The sequence below is a fragment of the Centrocercus urophasianus genome, unplaced genomic scaffold, assembly GCF_019232065.1.
Source record: "Centrocercus urophasianus isolate 14NV4802_14NV808 unplaced genomic scaffold, USGS_Curo_1.0 seq_33, whole genome shotgun sequence".
Taxonomy (NCBI): Eukaryota; Metazoa; Chordata; class Aves; order Galliformes; family Phasianidae; genus Centrocercus; species Centrocercus urophasianus.
The window spans coordinates 5687691-5714537 of NW_024884900.1; the positions used below are offsets into that span (position 1 = coordinate 5687691).

General features: G+C 51.7%; 1 protein-coding gene across 6 annotated transcripts; it reads left to right on the forward strand.

Moving 5' to 3' along the window:
* Positions 1-259: 259 nt before the first annotated feature.
* Positions 260-26335, forward strand: DTX2 (deltex E3 ubiquitin ligase 2). 6 transcript variants are annotated; one of them, XM_042830068.1, is made up of 11 exons: positions 260-360; positions 4030-4415; positions 8414-9008; positions 13481-13539; positions 18250-18381; positions 23315-23359; positions 24343-24413; positions 24502-24660; positions 24752-24913; positions 25346-25435; positions 25639-26335. In XM_042830068.1, exons 2-11 carry the CDS (start codon positions 4109-4111, stop codon positions 25861-25863), a joined length of 1845 nt encoding a protein of 614 aa, XP_042686002.1. In that variant the 5' UTR covers positions 260-360; positions 4030-4108; the 3' UTR covers positions 25864-26335. The 6 variants fall into 6 exon arrangements, with proteins under 6 accessions (XP_042686002.1, XP_042686004.1, XP_042686005.1 ...); XM_042830069.1 differs by lacking the exon at positions 260-360 and adding an exon at positions 3905-3923; XM_042830070.1 differs by lacking the exon at positions 23315-23359.
* The last annotated feature ends 512 nt before the right edge of the window (positions 26336-26847 follow it).

Below are 26847 nucleotides of genomic sequence, written 5' to 3' on the forward strand. Positions count from 1 at the left end.
CTTCCTGATTCTGTGACTCTCGCACACGCACCGCTCACGCACTGTCGCACACTCACGCAGTCACTCCCAGCCTCACGCACGCACGCTCACACGTCACTCACGCCGTTCCCTGCCCCCTTCCGCCGCGCACTACAGCTCCCATCGCGCCCTGCGCCGCGCATGCGCACTTGCCGCCTCCGCCTGCGTCCGGGAAGTGGCGGCGCCGCCGGGACGCCGTACGGGAGCGGGGCCGCGCCGCGAGCCGCTCCGTTGTGCGGCCGTGAGGACGGCGCCGCTGTTTTCTCCTGGGCCTCTCCGGGGCCTGCGGGCGGTGAGGTCTCCGGCTGCGCGGAGCCTGTCGGCTGTGGAGACGCGGCGGAGGTTGGTGCGGCTGGTGCAGTTCCGGGGGGTTTATTGGGGGTTTATTCGGGGCTCAGGCTGCCGCTCGTTTCTGTGCTTTTGGCTCGGGCTCTTTGCGCCGTGCTGGGCGGCCGGGGCTGCGGGAAGGCCGGGCCGCTCCGCGAATGTGAGCGCGGTGCCCGCGTAAGCGCTGCCGTTCGCCATCGGTTCCGTCGCTGGATGCTTTCACCCGCCGCCGGCCGAGTTCCCCGTTTTGGGAGCTTGTGAGGTCATAATGAGGCACTTCTTAAAACAGCGCGTGTGGAACCCGACGGGAATTGCCTCTGCATGCTTTGGGGCAAAAGATAAAGGTATTTTTGTGAACGCAGAACTTCTAGTGAGGCAAAATCATTGAGACATAAGATAAATGCCTTCTATTCCTGTCCCCAGTGCAAAATTATTGAGGGAAAACATGACTGCTCATCCCCTGAAGCCGAAATGGAGAGGTTTAGAACTATTGCTTATGCATTTGTTTTGCTGAACTGATATATTGAGTCTTAAATTAATGTACTGACTCCTATTGCTAAAAAAACTAACCCAGGTGGGGGTCGAAGAGCAGGGAGTGAATTGGGTGGTGGAAAACACCACTGAAATGCGCCCAGCTCTCACTGAGGTTCTCTGTTGAAGGCTGGCAAATGCTGCAGCACTTGTGCTGGTGCTAAAGGTCAAGGCAAACAAACCTTAATTCACCTTCCTGAGCAGAAGTTGTGTGGCTGGAGTAGTTAAAGTTTGTGCTTTGAGAAGTCAGATCCCTATAATCATTTGGGGCAGGCTGTGAGCCTGTGGCACATCCAGAGCTGTGGGGCTGCAGGAACAGGACACCCCAAGTCCTCTCTGCTTCTGTGCACCAGCAGTCCAACACAGGGGATATTTCCCCTTTCAAGTGGGGAAGCAAATGTCAGAGCTGTGCTCACATGCAGCAGGTCTGCTTGCTTTTGCTGGCATGTCCAGAGTGTCACTGCCACCCTGGTGTGACAGCAGGCTTTTGTCACCTGCCAGTTTTCAGCATCAGATATGATGGTGGCTGAAGATGCGGTGCTCAGTGCGCTGCTGTTCTTCATCTGCTGCTGTGCTTCAAAAAGAGAAGGAAAAAACAAACTGCTGACTCCCTCCAAAAAACCTTTCTCTGTTCTTCTTTCTCTGCTTGTGCCCCCATTTTTCCCACCACCCCCGGGGGGGGGTGGGGGGAAATGGTGCAGTTCTCTATTTTGAGCTCAGAGCACCTGCTGCAGGTATGCAGCTGCGCCGTGGGATGGACAGACCATCCCCGAGCCCTGCTCTGACTCAGTCCAGGGAGGGTGTGGATGTGTGGTGTGAAACCTGCCTTAGAATGATCTGGTGGAGGCAGGTGTTGAGCAGTTCGACACCTACAGCTTGAGTTTGGCGTTTGGAGCAGCAAAATAACCAACCTATGTGCATTGCTGTGACTGATTGCTTTTTGCTGTGAGCGGAGTGTGCTGTTGGTGACCCAGAGCAATTTGTCATTTCTGCATTCCTGGGAAAGTGTTGCTTTCATCTCTTAAATGCAGACACGTGGGTGAGTCTGTCCTTTGCTAGATTATTTTCTTCTTTTTTTTTTTTTCCATTGTGTTTCTTTTTTAAGCTAGCAAACCGTGTGAGCAGGATGGATGGGACGCTGTGTGGAGCGTGGGCTCTTCCCCATCCGGCAGCGATGTCATCCCTGCAGATGGCATCCTCCAGTGGAAGCCACCCACAGCTTTGCTGCCTCTTGGGAGGCCTGAACTTTTCTGCTTGGCAGGAAGGAAGCTCATAGCTCCTTATTGACTGGAGTGAAGTGAGCAATCAGCGACGTGAGACCTTAGGAGGGAGAAGGTGACTTTATTTTTAAACCCAAATGAATCTTGTTCATTCACACTCGTGTTCTTGTAGCCAGCTGCTCACCAGCACCGCCACAGAGATTTCCGAATGCTCTGCCTGGCGTTCAGGCACAAGATAGACATGTCCAGATGGTCTGGACAGAATTCCTTGCAACGGCACAGCAGCACAGGAATGTGAGCTATCAGTACTCTGCCTCTTGGACACAGCTTGGTGACCATGTGTGAGCAGTATCCCTGCTCCTAACATTTGATAATGTTGTCAGCACAACCAACACCTCTTTCTTAAGTGAGTGGTCATCATTTCTAAGTGAGCTGTCACCTGTCAGTCCCCCTCTTCCACTCCCTCACCTTGGAGGTCCTGGTTCCCGGCCAGCTGGGTGGGTTGTGGCAGCCTTGTGACAGCCCGTGACACCATACGTAGTACAGCTGTGTCTTAATAGCATCTTCATTCTGCCTGTGTTCCCTAATAACTTGTCTGTCACCACTACTGTGTAATTCTTTCTCTTTTTCGTTTTTTGGATGGCTTTGGGTTTGCTGTTTTGTATTTCTTGAGGGGCTAAGATCATTGGTGATCTTTTGTCTGCATTCTATCTTTGGTGTGTGAGTGTTAGGATTTAGCTGCTTCCCTTTATGTCCATATCTGGATGTCTTAAGGCTCCCACCCCATTCTCTGTTCTTCCCCAGATCATTTCATAATGGCTTTTTGCATCTGGCTTCAGTTATTTGTGATGCAAACTGTCCCTTGTTCTAAGATACTCCTTGTTTTCCAGCCCCAGAAGCTGCAGGTAGGCATGCTGTGATCCTGTCCTCAGCACAGGCTGTTCACTGTCCCCTCTGTTCCTCCTGCTGCTTGCACACTTATTCCTCCCAATTCTTCTCTCCGATGAAGCTTAACAAATTTATTTCTGTGCTTTGCTGGCTTACATGCATAAAGGATTCTCTTGTGGCTTGGTGTACATGTATAATGCTGGAAGCTCCCTTACCTTACACAGGAGGAGTCAAGGGACTGATGCTGGATGAAAATGGAGTGATCAGATGCAGGGTCTGAAGGCATGGACTCAGATGTGGACAATCCAAATCGTTTGTTGCAGGTTCTAGCATCCCTTATATGCATTCCCACTTTCTCTTTTGTAACCTTCCTGCCCTCGTTTACATGTCAACAAAACATTCCACAAAGTCACCTCTGGTCTGCTCCTTATCTGAGCACGCAGGCACTCATCCAGTCAGAGTCATGAGTCGTTCTAGCCATGTGCTCTTCCTCCCATCAGGATCATTTATCGTGCGGCGATCACGCATCTCTCCTTTCTCATGCCGTTTGTCTTGCTCCACAGTTTCTGCTCTGAATATTCTTGAATCCCCACAGTCTGAGGCCAGAATGGAGCTGGCATTGTAGCCCTGCATTTAGAACAGCACAGAGTTTCAGGAACTGCTTGCATAACCAAGTCATCACTGCATACAGGTGCGGTGCTTGGCACACTTCTCAGGTCTGAGCTTGGCTCAGTGCTGACAGATAAGTTTAACACAGATCAGCAGCAGCCCTGAGCTACTTTTGCAGACTCTGGTTGTGCCTGGTGTTGGAAGCAGTCTTCTCAGGAAGCTCTTTCTCCAGATTTGCAAAAGACGTCGCATTGGTGTGTTGTAGGTGATGGTACCTCATTTGCCCTCGACCAGAGAGTGTTCCCTTTTCTTTAGTCTCCTAAATGCGCAGTGAGCATCTTCTGCGAAAGGCTGAGTTTGTGTGCTGTGTCTTTGAGGTGTGTTGATTCTGGGACGTCATTCTCAGCTCTGTTGTGCTCTGTGTCTCTCCCTGCAGGTTCCCCAGAAGATGGTGTAAAGCCAGCTGGCGCAGCTGCTGCCTGTGATCTCCGTGTGCCCAGACCTCAGGGGAGACCATGGCAGCAGCTCAGGGAGCTGGAAGCAGCTCAGCCGGGCCCCCCGGAGCTCCTGTCTCCATCCCAGGACACAGCAGCTCCACAGCAGTGGCGGTGTGGGAATGGCAGGACGAGTTTGGCCGGTGGCGGCCGTACCGAGGAGATGTGTGCAGATTCATTGAGCAGGGTTTCCAGGCCTCTCAGCAGAAGGGACGGCGTTCAGGATCAGGGCTTGTCAGCAGCAGCATCTCTTTGGGACACGCGGATGCTAGCTTGGCCCCCTATGTCATCGACATCCCAAGCCTGACACAGTTCCGGCAGGATACAGGTAAGGGAGCTTCCTTCTCATGCCAGCATTTTTGTAAGCCTGCTTGTGTGCTTAAAGAGAAAGCCCTGCAAAGCTCTGCTGACACTGTTGTCACTTGCCGTGTGCTGCGTCTTCTCTCCTGATGCTGTGTGCCACCCGGCGTGTGAGCAAAGCAGTGTTGGCTGATGAATCTGCAGGGCTGTGCCAGGCACACAGGGCTGAGAAAAGCCTCATCGTGAGACCTCTGGAGCTCAGAGCTTGTGAGCTAGACTCCTCAGAGCTGGAAACTTTCTGCCTGCCCCCCCCAAGCCCGCACCCATACAAGACCAGTCCACAAAAAGGCCTGTTTGCAATTGAAACCTTCCTGGCTGCATCCCTTGTTCTCTCTGCAACAGGTGTACTGGCTGCTCTATTTTGGCCTGCCATCCTGTGCAAGCTGCTCTGTGAAAGCCTCCTGCCTCTGGCAGAACAATGTAATGCAGCTGCACAAAAGTCTCCCACTGTTGCTGTTCCAGGCTTGCTTGCTCCCTCCCAGGGAGGGAGAGTGGTCTGCTCATAATTGCAGGGCTGAAGTTTAATTTTCATTCTCATCTTGATTTTCTGAGGTCACTGGGGCTACTGGCTCAGAATGTGCTGATATGGTTCCTGCCCTCTTTTGCTCCAGATGTGCTGAGCAGCTGTCGCTCAGAAAGCAGGGGTGGAGTGTATGCTCTTATCTTCAGAAAATCCAGGGAGATTCTACATTACACACCCCTAAATGAATGGAAAATTCTTCGTGCATCAGTTTTCCCCCTTGCCAACACCTTACCCCTTGCCACAGGACGCAGTCATGTTAGCACGCTGCCTGAGCCTCACACCAGGCTGCAAAGTTGGGCACTGTGCTGGGTTCCTGCCACCTGAAGCAAGAAATGAGCACTGTCTTGAATCAGCTGCAACAAGACAATTCCTACAGGAAAGGGAAGTGCTTGGAGTGGTGAATGCTCATCACAGCTGCATCCGTGTTTTATTCTGACTTTATAGTGCTTACCAGTGACCTTGAGATGAGTTTTCCCTAGAAGTGTCTTGAGCACTGGCAGGATTGGCTCAGCATGGCCTGGAAGCTCAGTTGAAGGCTGTGGCTTTAAGCAACACAGCACAGACCACCAGAGCTGGCACCAGCAGCTGTTCCTTGTTTTTTTCACGCTGCACTTGTGCAGGAGCCATGCAGCTGGTGCTCCATCCAGCACCTGGGCAGCAGGTCCTCCCTCACCAGAATGCCATCCGTTGCCAGGACACATCCCAGCTGGGTGAGGTTGAGATCTCAGCCTGTGGAGGTTGATTACCTGTGGGAGGCTGAATGATGTGTCTCAGTGTAACTGGGGCATCCTTCTTCACGCGTGCAGGTGTCTTGTATCTCTTTAGTCTTTTGTGAAAGACCTCAAAGCATCTAGTTATATTGTCCGTGGCAGGATGCTTTGGGTTTAGTCATCTCAGGGAAACAGCACAGTACATTTTTGGAAATGATGCTGGATGACGTGATGTCCTCTTTTTGTGGATGAGGTTTGTGGTGGTCTTTTAACAACAAAAAGGCTCATTCTACTTTATAGCTCTCCTGCAGAGTTTCCCACTGATTCGGAGGGATGCTGATCAGAGCAGCCAGGTCTGTGAGCCTCCCTGCATGGGTAACTGTTCCTATGTTTGTGTGACTGTTGAGAATGCTCTCATATCCTCTTTCTGTGGCCCACTTCTAAGGAAGACTTTCTCTCTGCAGGGCTCTGCCTTAAACACGAACCTTTCTGAGGAAGCAGCCAGCTGACCTTTGTCATCTGCTGGAGAAAAGAATCTCTGCAGGAAACATCCCCATGAAAAATCTTTAAACAGAGCAAAAAATAGGCTGTTGTATTCTGCTCATTAGCTATTAGACAGACAAATAGCTCTTCAAAGGAAGCCAGGGAGAATAACAGGAAGCCAGTGTTAATGGGACTAGCATCTCTACCAACAGGGAGTGACAGCTGTGCAGAGGGATCTTGTGGGCAGGATTAGCTGCAGGCTTCAGCTGCTGCTTTGGGCAGATTAGCTGGAAGTGAATGTGAGACAGCAGCAGGAGTTGTCCTCCTGCCACAGCTGTTTGCCCACTCAGGAGACAAATGCCAGCTTCCCTGCCAGCCTGGGGGAAGGGGACCTCTTCCATGAGGCACATGCCTCCTGTTACTGACTCTTAAAATCTCCTCTCACCACTGCAGTTTGGGGATCTTAAAATTGCACATCACTTGCAAACACTTGAAGTCTTCCCTGTGCTGCTTTTAGCTTCTGACCTGCCACTGGAGCAGGGACTGCCTTGCTGATTTCTTACCTGTGTGTCTTGCTTAGCTTTCTAACACCTTCTTTTACCTGTGCTGGTCTCCTCTCTGCTGGGAGCAGGTTCCCAGCATCCATCTCTAAATGCAGGGCTTCTCTCACCATGTTGATCCCAATCTGATCTCATCCTTCTTCCCTCTGCTCAGATCTTCCCCAGTTGTTGAGAACATAGATTTGTGCACTCAGTCTTTCTAAAACCTGGCAGGAGTTGATTGCTGAACGGGAGCAGTCATTGCTTGAGTACACTCTTGGCTGTGTTCTCTGCTTTCCCATGTCAGACACTGATTTCTGGCTGGGGAAGGTCAGCTTTGTTCTGCTGACACCTTTCACCCTGGCTTTTGCCAGAGCAAGGCTTTATCCCACAGGAGTCTGGTATTTTTGGCTGAGCCATCCTACAGGGCAGGTATGGAATTTCACAGGGTCTCATGGTCTGGCCACCAAAGCACTCAGGCAGAAACCACCAATGCTGCTCACAAAGAAGCTTAGGAGTGCAGTAGGAGCAGAGACACGACTTCCACGCTGCTGGCAGAGCTGCAGCACAGGCTGCCCTCTGATGCAGGTGGTGTGGAGTCCCACAGAGCCACGAGAACATCCTGGGGCAGTTCTCAGCAGGGCTGAAGTGCAGATACTTGTTTGTTGATGTGCTCTTTCACCTCTTTCCTGGAGTTCAGGGTCAGAGCCCTGCAACTGCTTTAAAGACTTTGTTTTGTTTTTTTCCCTCTTGGTGCTGTTCTCTGAACTCCTTTGTGTTAACAGTGCTTTACATTCCTGTTCCCCACCACCTGCTTGCATTCCCAGACTTGCCCCGGGGTATTCCCAGCTTCTCTTAATGCAGTGGGCTGCTGAGGTTTTTTCCCACTGTGGGGAGCAGTTCTGGCCCAGCTGCAGGAGCCTGTTTTTGCAGAGGTTTGAGCTTCTGTCCTGTTAGGTGGCTCACTTCCTTCTCAGGAGGTTTTTTGCTTTAAAAAAGCAACTGAGTAAGATCCCCTTGGAGAGCCTGGCTGCTGGGGGGTTTGAGCTCCTGCAGTTGCAGTTGAGGAGCCTTGCAATGACAGCGTGTCTGCTTTCAGTGCTCTTCTTTTATGTGGAGTTCTCTGCAGCTTCTAAATGATTTTGCTGGTTTTCTATGCTCGTCTGGCAGCAGTCAGGAACTGAGAGAAGCTGGGTATGTCCTTCCTTCTCTGAAGCCCTTGTCCTGCCCTCATGGGACTCCTCTCATGGGAGGAGAGTTGCCCAGGCCTTTGTGCAGCAGAGGGAAGTGGGCCTTCAGCCCCAGCAGCACTTTCTGTAGGTGCTGTGTCTCTATATTACTCTGTTGTTGAGGATGTGGGAAGTTTTTACCAGATCTGTGCATCAGCCTGGATTTTATTTATTTAAGTCAGTGAGGGATCTGTGATTGCTGCTCCTTCGCACCTGGGTGTGTTGGTCTCCGCATCCTCTCTCCTTCCCACCCTTCTTCCCAGCAGCTTTTGAACTTGTTGCCAGCCCTCAATCAGATTTGGCTGGGGGACAGAGATCTCCAAGGTGTTCTGTTCTTCTGAGCTCTGTGAAAACCACCTTTATTGGGATGAGAAGGTCTACTAGCGCTCTTCATTAAACACCGCAGATCTGTGTAGAAACGCGTCACTGAAGTCCACTTCTCTGATCTCAGAGTGCTTTTTTTTCCCCCTCTTTCCTACCAGGGACGATGCGGGCAGTCCGCAGGCACCTCTTTCCCAGGGACTCAGCAGCCGAGCAGGGCATCGTCTGGGAGTGGCAGAACGACGAACGTGGCTGGTTCCCCTACGAGATGAACGTCTGCGTGTTCCTGGAGCAAGCCCACGCCTCCAGGCACCAGCGGGTGGACCTCGGCCCCTTAGGCTACAACTATGAGGTCGACCTGGTGGCTCAAGTGCAGACCAACAAGACCACGAGGTTCTGCCGCAGCGTTCGGAGGCGGGTGGACAATCCGTACCCTGTGACGGCCGCCCCGGCTCCCCTTCACACGGGGACGGGTTGCTCGTGCCAGCAGTGCTGGCTGAACGGTGGGACTGGCCCCATCACCACGCGATTCCGGCACTCCGTGACAAACTTCCCCAATTCCTCTGCTGCACCTCAGGTTTCTGGTAGGACGACGTCAGGGAGTTCTTCTGGCGTCGGCTTTGTGCCCTATAACAAACCCGCTTTGTCTGGAGCGAGGTCAACACCGCGACTCAATGCGCAGAGCAGCTGGGCTTTGCCCCAGGCTGGAGGTGCTGTGGGCCCCAGCACAGGACTGTCCACTTCTAATGGAGTCAGGTACTGACCCCGACTCGCCTTTGAGTGCTGTGTGTGTGCCAGAGACCTGGTGTGCTCAGGTCTCTGTTGTTTAGGAGCCTCTCTTTGCTAAGCTCTTCTCCCTAAAAGGAGGCAGACTTCTGGTGTCTGATGGATAAGGAGGTTTCCTTTCTGCTTTCCCTTGCTTTTTTCCCACTTGAAATTTCATTCCTGTCAGCCAGGAAAGCCACATTGAACCACTGGAGGAAGAGGTCAGGTTGAGATACTGCAAGCATGAGGAAATGTAAGGTGGCATTTTGAGGGAGATAACAGATGAACGCAAAGGAGACTTACAGGCATTCCTTTTTAGTTCAAAATATGCTTCAGTTCTCTTCAAGCCTTGCACGTGCTGTAGGCTGAATGGAAGGCAGCCTCCTGTGGGCTCCCCATGCTGCCCTCTTCTCTTCTGTGCACAAGCTGCTTAGCCTAGCCACAGTTGGTTATCCCTGGGGCTGAAGCAGGCAGAGTCAATGTCTCCTTCACAAAGTGGAGCACTTTCCTCTGTCTTCTTGCTGGGTTGATCTCTATGATACCCAAACCAAGCAAGATACTCATAGCTTTCACTGCACACAGTATGTTTTCTAAGCTGGTCTTCCATGGCCTGTCTTCTTTCCAAGAGCTGATGATAATACACTGAGCATCTTGCAGCTGCAGTCACTTTGAACTGAGGGTTGTGTAAGGGCTGTTTGGCTGCTCCTTCGGTCATATAGAGCAGTGTGTATGCTCTGTGCTGTAATCATCTCAAGCATCACTGTGAGCATCTGAGCAATTAGAGGCAAACTTGCCAGAGTTGCTTTACCTGTCCATGCCAGCCCAGGTAAAGGCATAGATAAGAGATCAGAGGGGCGGAGAAAGTGTACTCTGCTCCATGCAATTAGCAGAGTTTTGAAGTTTGTGTCTTAAGCAGGACTTAAGCCTTTCACACTTGCTGAACCTCTCTCCTTGGAGGTGTTCATAGTCCTTTGACGTTAGCTTTCCAAGGGCTCTGTCCTTTCCCCTGACCAGACAGATGAATGCACATGGGGCAGTCTGTCTTCCACTGCAGTTCATTATGTGAAAGGACTTCTTTCAACACCAGCTGACAGCCCAGGATGGCTTTTCCCCTTCCTTCCCATGTGGTGAGTTGGAAATAGTGCAGGGTTGGGGTAATTGCTCTTGGCTGGGGTTATGTTCCCAGGCTCGTGAAGGCCATGTTCCAGCAGAAAATACCCTCATTTCTGCCAATTAAGGGAAACTGGAGTAGCATGGACTAACAATGCGTTTCATTTAATTCCTAAGCCGCAACATTCCTTAGTTATTGTATCCTGTGTTCCCTGTCTTTCCCCTCAGCTTAGCTCTGTGGGTTAGTTCCTCTGCATCACTAGTGAGGCTTTTGAGGTTGCAAGGATGAGGTGCTAATCATGCTGCACTCCTTGTCCCAGGAAGGGCTTGTGTGTCTCTGACTGTCTTAGCTGCACCATGCAATTCCTTCTTCAGCTGCTCCCTCCCTGCGGCCATCACTGCAGCTTGCACAAACATCCACCAGCAAATGGAGCTGTGCTGCCTGTGACAGCAGTGTATGCTGCAGGAAAGGGAGTGGTGGCACTGAGGGATTCTCTGGTGTCTAATAAAGGTTGTGTTGTGTGCACTGCACAGCCTTTTACCCTGAAGCACACACCCCTGGCAGACATTTACAAAGCTTGCAGGGAGTCCAGCTCCTGCTTTGCTGGAGCTGAGCTGTAACTGACAGCTCAAAAGTTACTGGAGACTGAAAGGCAGTGCGGTTATGTACACCCAGTTACATGCACCCAATTCTGTAGGAAATGAAGCTAAAAATGTCAGCCCTGAAGAAATCTTCTCTCTTGTAGGGCTGAGAGAGGTGTAATTAATCCTGAAGAACTGCCCAGCTCTCTGTGTGGCAGTGACAGCTATTCCCATGGACAGGCAGGGCTCACTCCAGTGCAGGTTGGTGGTAGCATGGGCACATTGCACCCTTTTAGTAGCAGTGGCAGGGGAATGTTACCTGCTTGCTGCAGGGATGGAGGTCAGGGTAGAGCTCAGGCACTGCATGCTGCAGATTTAATTTCCCCATGCTCTCAAGAGGATCAGAGCTTCTGGAAAACAGAGAGGAGTGTTGGCTGGAGCAAGCCAAGGCATAAGTAGATGTTAATATTCTTGGCTCTGCTGTAATGTATGAAATAAATGTGGGCAGGTTATTTTGCTTCTTCGTGCCTCAGTTTCTTCCCATGCTGTAAATATAGCAAATCCAGCCTCCTTGCAAACTACACTGAGAGCCGCAGATGGAGTGTGCTGTGGCAAGGGCTGTGTGGAGAACAGAAGGCAGCACTGCCTCCAGCAGTTTTCCATCCCTGGGTGAAGCCATGCTGGGAAGCATCCTGTGCTGCAGCCCCAGATCTTCCCATGCGCTCAGGAGGTGCAGAGCAGGGAGCATTTAGAGATTTCAGGCACTGACTTTCAGCTGCTGCAGGCACAGCCTGAGCTTTGGCTCAGAGACGCAGGCAACAGCTGGGAATCTCTGGGCAGCAGAGGTGTGGGAACAGGCGCGCCCACTCAGAGGCAAGGCACAGTATGTGTTACACAGCCATAGCAATATCCTTCTTCATTACCCCCTTCCTCCTCCAAAAAAGAAAAACCACCTCAGGCCCAACGTAAGCTCAGAGTTGCGTCTGTGCACCTTTTTTAGCATGGCAACGCTTCCTCCTACGCACTGCGGCTTCGGATCTGCCCAGGCAGCGTTGTGGCAGAGGCAGCACAGTGTGAATTTCCCTTGGTTTCATCAGCCTCGTGTCTGGGGTTTCTGCAGGTTTCTGCACGTGGCAGCCCTGCCCCTGTGTTCACATGGATAGGTTAGCAAGTCCTGCTGGAGGCTGAGTCTGCGTGTTTGTAGTCCGTGTGAAATAAAAACGTAGTTCCTGTGTCATCAGTTTAGTTGGCTTAAAGCCTTCCTGCAGTCAGAGCTAAAACACTTTGCCTTTACTGTTTGTCTTGAGGGTTCTTCTCACTTCACAAAAGCTCTGGATCCAGGGTTTGACAGGACCTTGCAACACAGGAAAGAAAGGAAAGAATCCTTCTGCCATCTTCCCAAAGTGCTCGTCATCCCCCTCCCAGATCAGCTCTGGCTTTCCTTTCCTCGAATCCTCAGCTCTGCTGTGTTTTTCCTTTCCATGGGGAAGGGGAGATGGAAGCAGCCAGGTTGCTGCAGCACTTTGGGCACAAAGCTGCTTGTTGTCACAGACCAGTGCTGTCACTGACTGCAGTGTCATGGGCTGCTTTCTGCTGGGAGAAGATGGGGGAGCATTGGGAGAGAAAAATAAGTGAGAAGGAACTGTGATGAAAGAGCAAAACTGGGGAAGAAAGAAGTCATGAAGAGGGTCACAGTAACTGACTAGGAGCCCTTTGAAGTTGATAGGAGGATTTCCACTGTGGTCAGAGAAGTTTGAACTGGGCTGCGGTGAGAACAATTGGTTGCGTCACTTGAAAATGTTGCAACATTAGGGGCAACGGAGGGGAAAACACAGGAAAGGAAGGGAACTTCTGGAGTGTGGAGGACCTTTTAAAGGTCTGGAAACCGCCAACACTACGCTGAGACCCAGGGTTCCCTCAGGGCATCGGAGCATACAGGAACCTGCTGCAAACACAGCAGGCAGGGAAACAGCAAGGTAGGGATGTGTCACTGCTGGATCTTAGCAGAGCTGCAGAGAGGGACTGCTGCCTGTGATGCTGTGTTGAATACAGCAGCAGGTTTTGCATCCCAGCTGGAGAGAACTAGGTTCTCAGAGACAAAAGGTGGCTTTGGGAACTTGATAACGGCCTTCCTAAAGTAGTGGCCAGGTGCAACTGAGGCTGGTTTGGGGAGGTGGTCATCTAAATGCCTTGTGTAGTGACTGCAGCTGCTGCCCGTGAGCTGTTGTGCCCGTGTGCCACCCAAGGCAAAACCCACAGGTGACTTTCTGTGCCAGCATGGTGGGCTGCAAGCTGGGGTCAAGCTTGCTCCTAGCAATCCCTTCAGCTTCTGTGCTGCTGCTTTCCTTTCCATCTCCTGCTGAGCAACTACCCACATTTCCTAAACTGCTTAAGGTGCCGTTGCCAGCACTGAGAAATGCTACCAAAGCAAGCTAGGAATCTAAAAGGGATGCTTGGTGTCCACTGTCTGTTAACCTCTAAACCAGGTGCCAAACTCTTCTCAGCCTCTTTCAGTGTTTCTTCTCTTGTTCACATATTTCATAGTACCCTCAAGGACAGCAGCTGTCAGAACCCTGCTTTATAAAGGGGTGGGCTCCCTAAGGATGGCTGCTGGGCCAGTGGGATTGGTGGGTGGGGGGGGTCCCAGGTGAGCCTCACCTGAGTAATTAAAGCCTGTTAAATATCTAGGCTGTGTGCTCCTGTAGCTCAGTTAGCTCTCACTCACCTGTTGATTTGCACTGTTACATTTTTCTCTTTCTTGTTCTCTATAGTGCTCTAAATCTTCCTGTCAAGATGTCCAAGCCCAGCAAGCTGAACCAAGCCTTGGCAGGTAACAATCTTGTTTTGCTTTATCTGCTTTGTTCTTAAGGTTATGTGAGTGACTGCTTCTTCTGGCACCTACTTTTCCTTTTAGCCCTTAAGGAAACTGGTTTGTGTTTAGTAGTGAAAAAGTTCTAGTCCAAAAACCCAAACAGCAGAAAGAACAGACTTGAGAGAGAGAACAGGTTGGACCTTAGCAGTTGCTTTCTCTCAGTAGAGCTTGTTGTAAGGCTTTGTTCTCCTCTAGCTGAGGTGAGGGTTTGATGTTGGTTAGCATGGATCAGCACTTTGCTAATGTAAGAGCAGGATGCTAGCTGGTGTGCCGTCAGTCTTGGGGTGGGAGAGATGAGCTCTGCTTCTGAATTGTACTTTAGAGGCAGGCTATGAGCTATCAGGGCAAGTGGGTGTATTTAGAGCTTGGGTGCTAATTTTCCAGCTATGGGAACCTGGGCCAGGCTGTGTGCTGCTGGCAACTGCTGCTTGTTTTTTTTTCTCCTTGTTCCTTCCTTTAAGGAGGAAGGCTGTAGTGCAGACTTCTGTATGAAATTATTTTCTGTGGTTTTATTACAAAAGCTCAGGCCCTTTGCTTAAAAAAGGGTTGTAATGCATTTCCATAAGGAAAGGAAAAAACAGAAGTTAAATCAGTTGCTGTCTCCTGTGGCAACACAATGCAGGCTGGCTAGTTATCGTTGAAACCTGTGAATCTGATCCTAAATATACCCAAGAAGTGCCTCTGAGAAGGAGGAAAGTGCCAGTTTTCAAAGCTGCTTTTCAGAGTAGATTTGCCTGTGAAACATGAAATGGCGTTGCCTTGAAAATAGCAGCTCTTATAGCTTTCAGCAAGTGCTTGAAACCTGAGTGCTAGAACTTGATGGTGGTGTTCTGCCTTGGTTGGCTGCAGCTGTGACAGTGCCTGCTGGGAGTGCAGGTTTTGCCCTGGTGATCCCCTAGCACTGATGTTTCTGGTCATCCACTTTTAATGCTATGGCAAGGATTGTGCCTTGTAGATCTCCAGAGCCAAAGGGCACCGCATAAAGTTGAATGCAGGGCTGCTGAAGCATGTAGCCCCTCCAGCTCCCTGTTAACAGATCAGGCTTTGTAGAAATGAGGTGTAGAGCAGAGCTCCCACTCTGTCTGGGAGGATGACCTGTGAGCAGGGCTCACTGTGAGAGCTTTGAGTTTCATCCCCTGGCTATTAGCACTGACTGTAATTAGTTACTTAATCACATAAGGGTAAATGCAGCAAAGGGCTGACAAGCCCTACCGAATCCAGGCTGTTAATAGTGTTAACTGTGACCTTGTTCTACATATGCAAGTTGTCCCCTGTTAATTTGAAAGGTCTCCAGATCCCTGGGAGGCAGTGAGTAGGAGGTCTGAGTGGCTGCAGGGTGGTGTAGGCTGGGCTGAGTGGTCACTGCAGAAGCAGCCAAGGGCAAGCATCTCCTTTGGGTCCTCTGTCTCTGTAGCTCATGGCTGTGATCAGACCTGGGATGCTCTGAGGGGGCAGGGAGGGGAGAAATCTGAAGTTCTGAATCAGCAGCTAATGGGGATCCTGCTGCTGTTAGTGAGAAGGTGGGCTTTGGTGGTGTGATGAATGCCTGGGATCTTAGTGAGGAATTCATAACACTGCAGCTCCACAGATCCAGGAATCATGAAGCTGACTTTGAGACCCTGTTCTGTTTTTTCTCACTTTCTGCTACTTTAATATTTTAAGGTATGGAAAATCTGTCATTTAATCTATCTTTCCACTCTTGGTATTTGGTTAGTACAGAGAAATGCCTAAATATCAGTCTCAGCAAACTGTTAAAGCACAGTGTTTGAGCTGTGACTGGTTGGGTGTGCTGGGTTGGGAGAGAGTAAGCAGCTGGTTGGTGCTCTGTGCATTACGTAAGGGTGTTTTCCCCATGCTAATATTCTGCACAAGATATTACAGAAGTGCCTTATTTACATGGGAGGCTGAGAAGAGCTGGTGGATGTTGTCAGAGCTGCCGCAAAAATAGCTTTACCCCTTGGAGTTGTAACATAGTGCTTGTGGCCACGTAGATGCTTTGAGCAAGAGAAAAGAGGGGAGGGAGTGTGTGCTTCTTGCACATACACACACTTGACATGTACACGTTTCCACATGAGGCTGGGATCACTTGCTGGTTGCTTTTGTGGGAGGATTGTTGGATGCTGAGGCTTCCAGCCTTGTATCAGCACTCCGAAGGAGGAATTGTGCTGGTGTTTGAGATAAGCCAAAAGAACAACACAGCACAGGAGCAAACCCATTCTGAATGCTCTCTTGGTTTGCATCTGTAGGAAGAGAGGATTCATCGTGTGTCTCTGTGAGGGCAGCAGAAGGTAGAAATGGAAAACAATCTTTTCTTGCCAATTCAAGGTTGTCTATGGGGAGAGCACTGAACTGGGGGCAGCTCTCCTTGTCCCATGCTTAGCCTGTGCTCTGTGCATGAGGACCTGCTGTTGCCTTTGCAGCTGGTGAAATGAGAGTTCCTGGAATAAGTACTTAGTTGCTTTGCAATGATTCACAATGCTGGTAGGCAACTTTGGGTAAGTTGTTCAAGGTGCTGGAAGGGCCATGTTAGTGGGTAACCGAGCTTAGGTGGGATTCTGTGTCTTGTTCTTCACTTTCTGACATGGAGTCTGAAGTCAGTTTCCCAGCCTCTGCTTTCATCTTGTTCTCTTTTTTCTTTTGCAGCAGATTCTGCATGTTAGTTAGCAAACTGGCATTGATCTCCTCAACGGAGCATTAATTTTGCATTTGCATATCAGTCAGATGTGTGTGGGTGGTGACAATCCCTGCTGGTCTCTGGACTTCTCACCAAATGTCAGCCTCTGCAATCAGTGTAATCACAATGCTGAGAAATGAGCATTTGAGACAGCCTAACCACTTCCCTCCTTTGCATTAGGCTGGGAAATGGCATTTCATGGCTCTGGTGGGGTCAGGCAGTTTGAGATTCACAGCCTCAGAGACCCAATACCTGCCTGGTGCGAGCAGGTGGCAGCTCTGCAGCTGCTGGGCTTCAGCTACTCAGCTTTGCTCATTGCCTCCAAAAGCAAGTAGCTTTTGTTAGGGGAATGCTTGAGCTGTTTTCAAAGCATCCCAGAGGCTGCAGGACTGCTGGTGTAGCGTGGGGCTGGGAGCATGCAGCATTCTGTGACTTGCAGGAAGCCGTGGCATCTGTGGATGTGATGTTCAGTCAGTGTTTGTGCTGCTCCCTTGATGCTCATGCTGAGAACAGCCCGATGCTGGCGGTGGGGTGAGGTCACTGACTTGGTGCCACTGTGCTGTAAAGATCCTCTCTGTCCCTGCAGCTCCTGGGTGTGGGAGGGGGGTTATGTAAAGCTGGCTCAGCAAAGGCAGCGCCTAACAGGGTTTCTGGCTTGGGATTACCTGTTTCCATGTGTGCTGGGGGATATTTAGTGCATGGGGCAGCCTGGCCCTTCCTTGGGCAGTCCTGTGCAAATGACTGTGTCTCGTATCCCGTCTTGTGAAATGCTTTCTGTCTAAAAGTCTTTGGTCCTTATGTGCTGTTTAGTAAAAGCATCTAACTCTTGCATCGTGGAAGACTTAACAGCGTGTGGAATGTGTACTGCACTTGGACCTTATGTGAAGCTGGTACAGAACATAGCTGGGGCTGCATGGGGACTGGTTCTGCTTGTGGGGCATTTACATGGGCTTTGTGCAGGGGATTTCTGTTGTGCTGCAGGCAGGAAGTAGCCTTACTGCTTGTGCTTGTTTCCATTGTAACTCCATCTTCAGTGCTGTGTGGGCTGGTACCTTATTTTGTCCTGAGTGATGCATTTGCTTTTCTGTCTTCCCAACTCAGTTGAATATGGGCTTGAAAAACAAAAGCCTTGGTAACTTCAGCTTTGGCCATGAGCTGTGCACAGACCTGGGGATGCTGGCAAGCATTTCCTTCGCATTAGGATGTGGCTCAGCACAGACAACTTCTGGGGACATGCTGGCTTTGGGTTGTCTGCTGTTTGCAGCCATCAATGGCTTTTGACTGTGGCAGGGGGAATTCTCTTCTTGAGAACGCCATGCAGGTGTATGGAATGTGAGTTTTAAAGCAGTGTGTCACCTTAGGAATGTTCTGCCTTTAACAGGCTTGAATTTCCCAGGCAAACGTCATACTCCATCAGTAGGGTCAGTCCTGTGGCTCTGTGCGTGCTGCTCTTATCTTCAGGGGGTGGCTCTCCTTGTGAATGAGTCACTGCCTTAATAATCTGTGTGCAGTGAACGCAGCAGTCCTGGTGCTGGCTGGGGCAGGGAGGGTGAGCAGTCTCAGGTTCAGAGTGTTTGAACAGGGCAGCTCTGTCTGTGCTCAGCCCAAGCTGCTCAGGCAACACCAGGCCCCCCAGGGTCAGCGTTGCCTCCAGGGCTTTGCATTAAGCAGGCTCAGAATGCCTGAGAGCCCTAAAGCCAAAGCAGAGAGGAAGGTCCTGTTCCACCCCAGCCTGGAGAATGCCCCCATCTCCCTACTTTTGTTTGCTGCCCAGGTTCTTCCTTCTGAAGGCCTCTGGATCCTGTCTTTGTGCTGACTCCAATCCTGCTGCCTGCCAGGTGTTTTATGTTCAATGAATCAAGGGCCTGGGTTTGGTTTTGTTCTATTTTTTTTTTAATTTTCTTTGAAAGTGTGAAGGTTTTTTTTTTTTTTTTTTTAATGAATGTGTCTCCCCGTTGTTTCCCTCCTGCATGTGGATCTCGTACCTGCTGTAGGCATGACGGCTATTCTGATGTCAGCTGCTGGACTCCCCGTGCACCTCACCTGTGTGCCGCAAGCTGCCAGCACCCATAAAGCCACTAAAAAACACAGCTCAGTTAAGGAGGGGAGGAAAGTGTCCAAGAAAGGTAGTTCCTGCTCAAACTGATATCTGCTTCCATCTCCTCCTCTTTATCTCTCTGCACTTGTTCTACCTCCCTCTTTTCCTCTTGTCTCTCCCCTGAACCCTGTTGGCTCTCTTGGTTTGGCTCGTGATGCTCATCCTGCCAAGGATGAAGCGGTGTGTGCGAGCTCTGACAGGCTGCACAACAAGGTGAGAAGGCAACCCCGCTCTATGGAAGCACTGCTTGTTTCCATCAGTCATGAGATCTGGAGCAGCGCAGTTGCTCTCTGTGCATGACTGATTTCTGCAGGTTCCCTGAACCCTTGGGGTCTGGCACTTTTCCAGGTGCTGTCTCAGGGAAGGTCTCCTTGTGAGCTGTGCCCATGGCTGAGTCATAAGGTGAGGAGGATCCTGCAGCCAAGCAGGTTTCTGAGTCATGTAGGGCATTCAGGGCCAAACTGGGATGGGTTTTTCTCCGCTCCCGTCTGAGATGGAAGGTAGTAGAAGCCTCTCTGGTGGCTGTGTGGTGGCAAGTAGGGCTGGGTCGCTCCCTGCTGAGATGAGCCCCCAGGGCTTGGCTCCTGCCCTGCAGTGCTGCTGGCATCCTGCACCCTCTGTCTTGAGGGCTGTAGGTATCTGCTGTGGAGTGTGGTTCCCATGGTGTGTGATTTCCATGGAACTGCGGGAGTGAGTGTCATAAAATTTCCTAATTTGAAAGGGACCCATGAGGATCATCATGTCCTGGGGTGGGCAGCCAGCTTCTCACTGCAGATAAGCAGAGGGAGCTGCAGGCTCCACAGCTCTGCCTGACATGGGTGCCCAGCATGGACGTGTCTGCATTCAGGAGCAGGAAGAACCTCGTGGCAGTGGAAGGGAGGCACCTGGCTGTGTTGGAGCTTGCTGGTGTTTGGTTCTGAGAGCCAGCACATGCAGTGAGGGAGCTCAGCAGGAGATGCAGGCAAACCCCCTCTGAAGGGGGACACTAAACAGACATTTAATGTGGAAGGAGGTGTCTTGCAGAACTGTGTTACGTACAGAACTGCGGGAAGGAGATGGAAATGGTAGCGATGAGAGACGCTACATGTGGAGTAGGATGTGTGGGAGGGGGAGGAGAAAGCAGGGGGAAAAGCAGGGAAGAGCAGGAGATGTGGACATGAGAGCTGGAGGAGGAGAACTGAGCAGAGGCAGAGCTGGAGGGACTGGTGCAGCATTCCTGAGCCCTTGCCCTGTGCTGCACCCCAGGTGCTGTGCAGCAGTGGGCTGATGATGATTAGTGCTGCAGAGCTGTTGTACACTGCAGTGATGTGTGGCAGCAGTGCTGGTCTTTCCACGTTCCCTCTCAGAGGGGTGGCTGCAGTGCTGTGAGATGTCCCACCGCTGCCCTGCCGCTCCAGCAGCGCGCCTTTCTCCATCAGTGTAGGTGCAGCACCCAGCAGCACATGCATGTTGCCTGCTGGGGCTGTTTCTTCCCACCCTGACTGACAGTTGGGCAGGGGCTGCTGAGTGCTGCCTTCAGGCAGCCAGGCTCCTGCGTGCCTTGGGTCTCGCACTGTGGGTATGGCACAGGGTAGCTGTGGGAGCTGTGCCCGGTGCTGCTCTGGAGAACTGTGACTGCCAGCTGCCTGCTGTGGCTCAGCAATGCCACCTGGTGGGACCGGGGAACCTCCAGCCTGAGGGGCAGAGAGGGGATGTGAGCAGAAGGAGCTGTGTCTGTGACATGAGCACAGTACGGCTCCTTCCTTCTGGTATAGCAGGATTCAGTCCAACCATTTTGCTCAGGATGTGCTGCAGAGGAGATGCTTTGCCAGCTCTGCTGCTTCCAGTGCTCATCCAGGGGAAGGGGGTGCCCCTCTCTGTTCCAAAACAAGATGTGGTAAGCTAGCAAGAGGATGTCCTTTGCTGGGGGCAGGGAGGCTGTACCTGCAGAGTGCCAAGCACATGACTGCTGCACGAGGAGGGTCTTGGTGCCCCCAGGAGCAAGCTGTACCTGTGCAGCACTCCTGATGGCCAAGGAATGCTGTCCTGTAGTGACAGTAATGAGCTTGACTTTGTCAGACTGTTTTGGTTCTCTTTCTTATAAACCCTGAAGCTATAATAGGCAGACACAGGTCCATTTTGTGCCCTGAATTTCTGTGTCTCCACACCTCTTCATATTTTTCTGTCCCTAAGAGCTCCAGCAGGAGCTGTGCATCCAGGTGCAGGCACATCAGTGTGAGTGCCAGCAACTGGTACGAAAACAGATGGTGGTGGGTGCATTGTGCTCCTGCTGAGTCCTTCTTGCTGCCTCCTGCAAGCTCCAGTCCTTCCTTTTGGGTGCAACAGAAACATGGCAGCATTTACCCTGCTGGCACACCCTGCCCTTTGCTGTGGCACTGTCCCGAATCTCCAAGTTAGCTCTGCTACAGGAGAGTGCCCTAAAGGGCTCTGTGCTTTGGCCTCACAGCCCTGCTGGGGTGCTTTGAAAAATGCCTTAACATTGAACCTGTACCTGCACACTGATCTGGGTAAGGTGGTGTTGACAGAACTGCATCCAATTTTCTGGCTTTCTGGGAAGCTGGGTTATGCTCAACAAAGGCACTAATTAGTCAGGACTTGTTAATGGTGTTGCTGTTTGGCGGTGATGTCTCTGGCACAGGCCAACACTGTGCTGCATGTCTGGGGGAAGCCCACTGCTGGGCAGGCAGTGTGCTGCCAGCTGCCTGCAGCTCCCAGCCACGGGTGTTGGGTGACTGTGCAAGGCATTTGCTGGAAACAGCCTGTCTGAACCTGTGTGCTGCTCACTGCATGGCTCTCCTGGGGACAGGAGGGAGGTGTCACTGCTGCAAGCGGTTGCTGAGTGAGGATTCAAAACACATCTGTGAAATGTTGCCTTTGGAAAGCCCTGCTTCAGCAGGTGGCTTATTATCTACGGGGAGGAAGGGGAAGCATTTAGGAAAGTCATTATTCCTTTTGGTAAATGAAAGGATGGTAAACATTCCTTCACATCCTGGATAGATCAGTAGCACAGCATTAGACCAGCTGGTGGTAAAATTTCAATAAGCATTGAAAATGCAATAGCAGAATTGACCAGTCCTCTATTAATCTTGAAAACCATGGAGCCTAAGCAGGCTTTGATCCCAGGGGATGGCTAGAACAAAAGCTTGGAAGCACATGCTTCCACAGAGCAAATGGTGCAGTGCGTGAGTGATTCCGGTGCGGAAATGTGGCTCGTGCCACAGCTACTGGTTGGGTAGGCTGCTGCTCTGCTCTGGGGCATGGCAAGGTGAATAGCTCTAAAGCTGCTAAATCTGTCATGCAGGTGAGCTGAGGTGTGGGGCCAGGTGCTGGGCAGGCACTGCTGCTGGTTAGACACGTGCTCTGCTTGTTTCCCTTGTTGTCTGTACCACCTTGTCCATGCATCTTCTTGGCGTTGCTCCCTCCAGCCTGTAGCTAGAGGAAATCAGAAGGTAGGTCACCTTGAAGAGACACCTGAAAACCAGCTAAGATAGAGGAGGACTTGTGATCAGTCTTGTGGGCAGCATGGGACCCTCAGGAATGCAAACGCAGTCACTGTGATCAGTACTTCAGGAAGAGGATGGTGGGTAGCAGCCTGCTCTGTGTGCATGTGCTCTCCAAAACTTGCAGAGCAGAAGCTGAAGCCTCCTGCTGTTCTGTGACCGTCTCTTGCAGTTACCAACCAGAGCCTGCATCCAGCTGCCACACGTGAGCAGTGCCACGCTGTGTTTGCCAGCTGGGGCAGGGACATCACAGAGCACCCTGCTGGGGCAGCTTTGGCCACAGGAGGTGGTGAGCTGAGCTGAGGATGAGCAGAGGCAGTTCAGGCAGATGGCATCCCTGTGCCACTATTTCTGGCTGGCACTTTGTCTTGATCCACTGCATGTGAGCAGGGTCCCAGCAGAGTGGACAACACAACAGTGCTCCCCATGAGGTCAGGATGAAGCCTTGAGGCAGCTTCTGGCTTTGCTGAGCTCTTATCCTGAGTGCTGGAAGGTGGAGGCTCGCTCAGGCTCCTGTTTGTTTCCTGCTCTTCTTGTGGCAGCCATTGGAAATGCTTTTCCAAGGAATTTTGGCATGCTCCTGAAGTGGAAAACTGCTGTTTCCAAGTTCCTGTGTTTGACTTAATGCTCAGTGTGTCATGTTAGCACCTTCCTGGCTGAGGGGCTCCAGGGCAGTAAACTCTCAGCCCCACTCTGCCTGAGCCATCACGCATCTCCTGCCTGGCTCAGAGGAGCATCCCCTCACACCACAGACTTGTTGTGCTTTTTGTGCTCAGTTGTACCTTCCTGCTGCTCACGCTGCCAGATGCCAAGTGTTTCAGAATGGCCAGGAATCCCCATCTTAAAATAACTTGTCTTAATGGCTGTGCCTTCATCTCAGAGAGCCTAGCATCCAGTTCATCCATCTTCCCTAGTGAAATGACTTTCCACCCACGTTAGCTCATTGCCTCATCTCTTGCATTGCCCTGGATCTAGCTCTGCAGTGAAGAGGTGCATTCTTCCTGTCTGCATCTTGCCCTTCTCTGCCAATGGCATTCAGAGGAATCAGTCTCCTGCCTGATCCAGGTCTGTACCAACTCACAGATCTCTGCCAGTTTCATGCTGGCTTTGGCAGGTGAGCAGTCCTTCCTGTCTGCTTCACGTGTTTGGCTCTACCATGAGAAGTGGTTAGCTGGAAAACAGAACCCACTGTTCATTGAGGGAGTGTTGGAGTACAGCTTTCTTGCAAGCCCAGGGGTAACAGCACTGGTGCTTGTGGCTGTCCAACCACTGTCAGAATTTGTCTGCCCCAGGGCAGAGGAGAGCAGCCCTCACTGGTGCATCTCATCCTTCATCTCCCCAGAAGCAGACTTGGAGCAGAGCAGGAAGAGTGAGGAGCCCCCTGTGCCAAGTGACAGGTCTCACTTTGCCTCCTGCTGGCTGCAGCCCTAACATCACTTGTACAAATGTTTCCTCTTGCAGGCTGGTGGAGGAGCCTGGCTGCCTCTGCGATGGGCCTGATGATGGGTAAGGAGCTCCAGCTGGGTGCAGTGCTCACTGGCTGGATCCAGGCCTGGCCAGGCAGTGCAGTTCCCAGCAAGGGATTGGCTGGGAGCTGAGTGATGGCTGATGCTGTTGGCCCAAACCAGACCAGGGTCTTGTGTGATGTCTGGTGCTTAATCCTGCATCACTTCAGAGGGGAGGGGGGCATGTGCTTGCCGTGCTTTGGTAAGCAAACTCCTCCCTTGGCAGAAGGGGGTTATGCTCAGGGAAATGTCAATGTCTTGTACTGCAAATAGGGCACCTGTTATAAAACTCTTCTGTTCTGTGTATCTTTTGACTTGTGTTGTGTTCTACTAGATTTGAGTGTGTAAAAGCTCAAGAGAAAAGACACTGTTGTGTGTTAAGGATGCAAGGCTGATTCTGCTGTACTCAAGATAAGGTCTGCTGCTCAGTATATGGCTGGGTTTCTCCTGAAGCGGCCAGCTGCAGGGTTTGGCAGTGTCTTACTCCTGGTATGGGAAGGTTCCTTGTCAGCTGAGTGGTGTGGGAATGCCTTTTCTCCTCTAATAGCCTGTGACAGAATTCTTTCCCACTGAGTCTGCTATGTCCTTGAGTTGGAGTTCAGCTGGGGCTGTCTGACATTACTTGGGATACAGAAGGGCACCCAGAGCACAGCAGCTGCAGGTGGTTCCCCAAAGTGTGCTGCACAGGGTGCAAGCATCCACTGCTACATGGCATTTCCCATTCTCTTAATGGGAAACCTGTGAGCACACAGAGGTTTGTGCTTGTGGATTCTCCCATCTGCAGCACTCAGTCCCAGCTCCAGCTGTTCCTGGCAGGGGGAACTTTTGGAGGGCTTTTGTGGATTGGCTGGAGCAGCCTTTTCTGTCCTTTCTAACCCATACCTTTCTCGTTGGCATGCTGGCCAGTTACTGTCACCTTGCAGTGCCTGTATGTCTCATGGTATGTCTGATGTCTTGATGTCTTTCTCCTCTCTCCTTGTGCAGCAGCACCAACTGACCCAGAAGCAGTGGTGAAGAAGTACCTGGTGGAGGTGAAGGGCACTCCTGCAGATGAGGTGAGGGGTTGTGGGGGTGTACACGAGCTGTCTAGCTGCCCCATAAGGTGCTGCACGGTGGCCTTCTCCTTGCTGTCTTGTTCTCCAGGACTGTATCATCTGCATGGAGAAGCTGGCCTCTCCTTCAGGTTACAGCGACGCTTGTGAATGCAGAACAATCAAGGCAGAGATGGTCGGTCGCATGACGAACTGCCAGCACTCCTTCCACATGCTCTGTGTGCTGGCCATGTACTCCAATGGAAACAAGGTACTGAGCCAGTCCATCCCCACCAGGTCCCGTGTGCCTTGTGTCTGGGCAATGCACTGCAGAGCTCTGACACCTGCTTCTCTCCCCACAGGATGGCAGCTTGCAGTGCCCCTCCTGTAAGACCATCTATGGAGAGAAAACTGGCACTCAGCCCAAAGGCAAAATGGAGGTCTCCACTTTCCCTCAATCCCTCCCTGGCCACAGGGACTGTGGGACAATCCAGATTGTGTACCACATCAGCAGAGGCATTCAGGTGAGCATAGCTTGCCCCTGGCAACAGCTGCAGCCTGCTGGCTGAAGCTGTGAGGGCCCCTCCCTCCCACAGAAGCACAGGGCACCAACGTGCTGCCTGCAGGCAGCCCATTGCTGAGCAGCTGCCAAAGATGCTATACTTCTGAGGGTTTCCTCAGGCCATGTGGGAAAGCTGTGGTATGGGATTTTCTGCCACCAGAACTCACATAATCTGAAGAGCTGGCTTTACCTGTATCCCAGCTGAGGTGCCTACTGGAGGGCCCATGATGTAGCACGTCCCATAGGAACCTGTCAGATACCTCCTACAATTAGCAGTGCTCTGCTGCTTTCACGTGGAGAGCTGCCTTGATATAGGACTGCCAAATCCTCATGCTTACCCCAATTTTGCTGCTCTCTGAGGATGAAAGTGCCAAATATGTCTTCTCTGTTGCAGGGCCCTGAGCACCCCAACCCAGGGATGCCTTACACAGCAAGGGGATTTCCTCGCTACTGCTACCTACCAGACAATGAGAAAGGCAGAAAGGTAAGGTGTTGTGTGATGGGTTTTCCTGCTGGGGCACCAGATAAGTGGCAGGGGGATACACCAGTGGTTGGAAGGGATCTTGTTTCCTTGGTTTCCTGCTACAGCAGGGATTTAGGCTGTTAAGCTTCTGGCAAGCAGCTTTCATGGCTTTAGCTGCTGAAGGACAGTTCTGACTTTCTTCCTTCCTATCTTTCCCCACCCAGGTCCTGGAGCTCCTGAAAGTGGCCTGGAACAGGCGCTTGATTTTCACAGTGGGCACCTCCAGCACCACTGGTGAGAGCAACACGGTGGTGTGGAATGAGATCCACCACAAAACAGAGATGGACACAAACCTGAGTGGCCACGGCTACCCTGACCCCAACTACCTGGACAATGTGCTGGCAGAGCTGGCTGCCCAGGGCGTCACCGAGGACTGCCTCAGAAAATGAGTGGTGTTGAGGGGCTCAGCTGGGCTGTGCACATCTCTGTGGCCCCCTGCCCAGGGGCCCACCCAGTGCACTTAATCGTGTTGCCTTAAGTTCCTGTGTCTAACCATCTGTCACCCTAAGCAATAATTCTGTCATGTGGGAGTGCTGTGTACTCTGTACAGTCTTTTTTTTTTTTTTTTTTTTTTTTTTTTTCCTGGAGGGAAGCTATTTTTGTAGAAAACGTGACTGTATGTCCAGGTAGGGTTGGTGTCTGCAGCTGGGAGAGTGGTGGCGAGGTGACAGGGCCCCTTGTGAAGGCAGGACCCCAGTCCTGGTGCTGTCTGGGGTGACAGGAGCATCTCTCTTCCGTAAGAGCACTTTGGAAAGAGGAGGGTCTCCTTCCTTCTCATTGCAGTTCTTCTGAGCAAAGCCTCCTGCCCCTGTAGCAGATACCTGTATCTCTTGGTTGTAATAAACACTTCATTTCCATGGAGAGCTGCTGCTTTGCCTTCATCCTGTGTGGTGGCTCAGGATTCCCCCTCTGAGGGACCGGTCTGCTCTGTGGAGCTGGTGTCACTTGATCCAGCCAGGAGAAGGGAGGGGAAGCTCAGCTCTGCTGGAGGACCCCGGCTCTCTGCAGGGGCAGGATGCCATGTGCTGAGCCCGGGAGCTTGGCTTGCTGTTTCACCCCTGCCTCCCCCCCTCCTGGAAGCAGCAGCAGCAGTTGTGGAGCTGTGCTTGTCCCTGTGGACAGCTGCTGGGCTTTTGTGCCTGATGCAGCTCTGTGCTGTTGGCTTGGGGTGGTGCTGCAGGGAGTGCTGGTGCCACCGGGTGGTGACAGGCCCTCTGCTTCCCTCATCCCTCTTGCTGCTGTGATGCTCCTCTCTATGCAGCCTCCCTCTGTCATGCCCATACGAAAATGAAAGGATTTTTGGAGACATTAAGGGCTGGGGGCTTGTACCCAGTGTCCTTTTTGTCCTTGCACCCTTTGCTTAACCCTCTGAG

Excerpts from the sequence above, each read along its gene's own strand:
- DTX2 (XM_042830068.1), top strand. The coding sequence starts at position 4,109 with ATGGCAGCAGCTCAGGGAGCTGGAAGCAGCTCAGCCGGGCCCCCCGGA. Across the intron at positions 9,009-13,480 it reads TCCACTTCTAATGGAGTCAG|TGCTCTAAATCTTCCTGTCA; the intron begins GTACTGACCCCG and ends TGTTCTCTATAG. Across the intron at positions 24,414-24,501 it reads AGGGCACTCCTGCAGATGAG|GACTGTATCATCTGCATGGA; the intron begins GTGAGGGGTTGT and ends CTTGTTCTCCAG.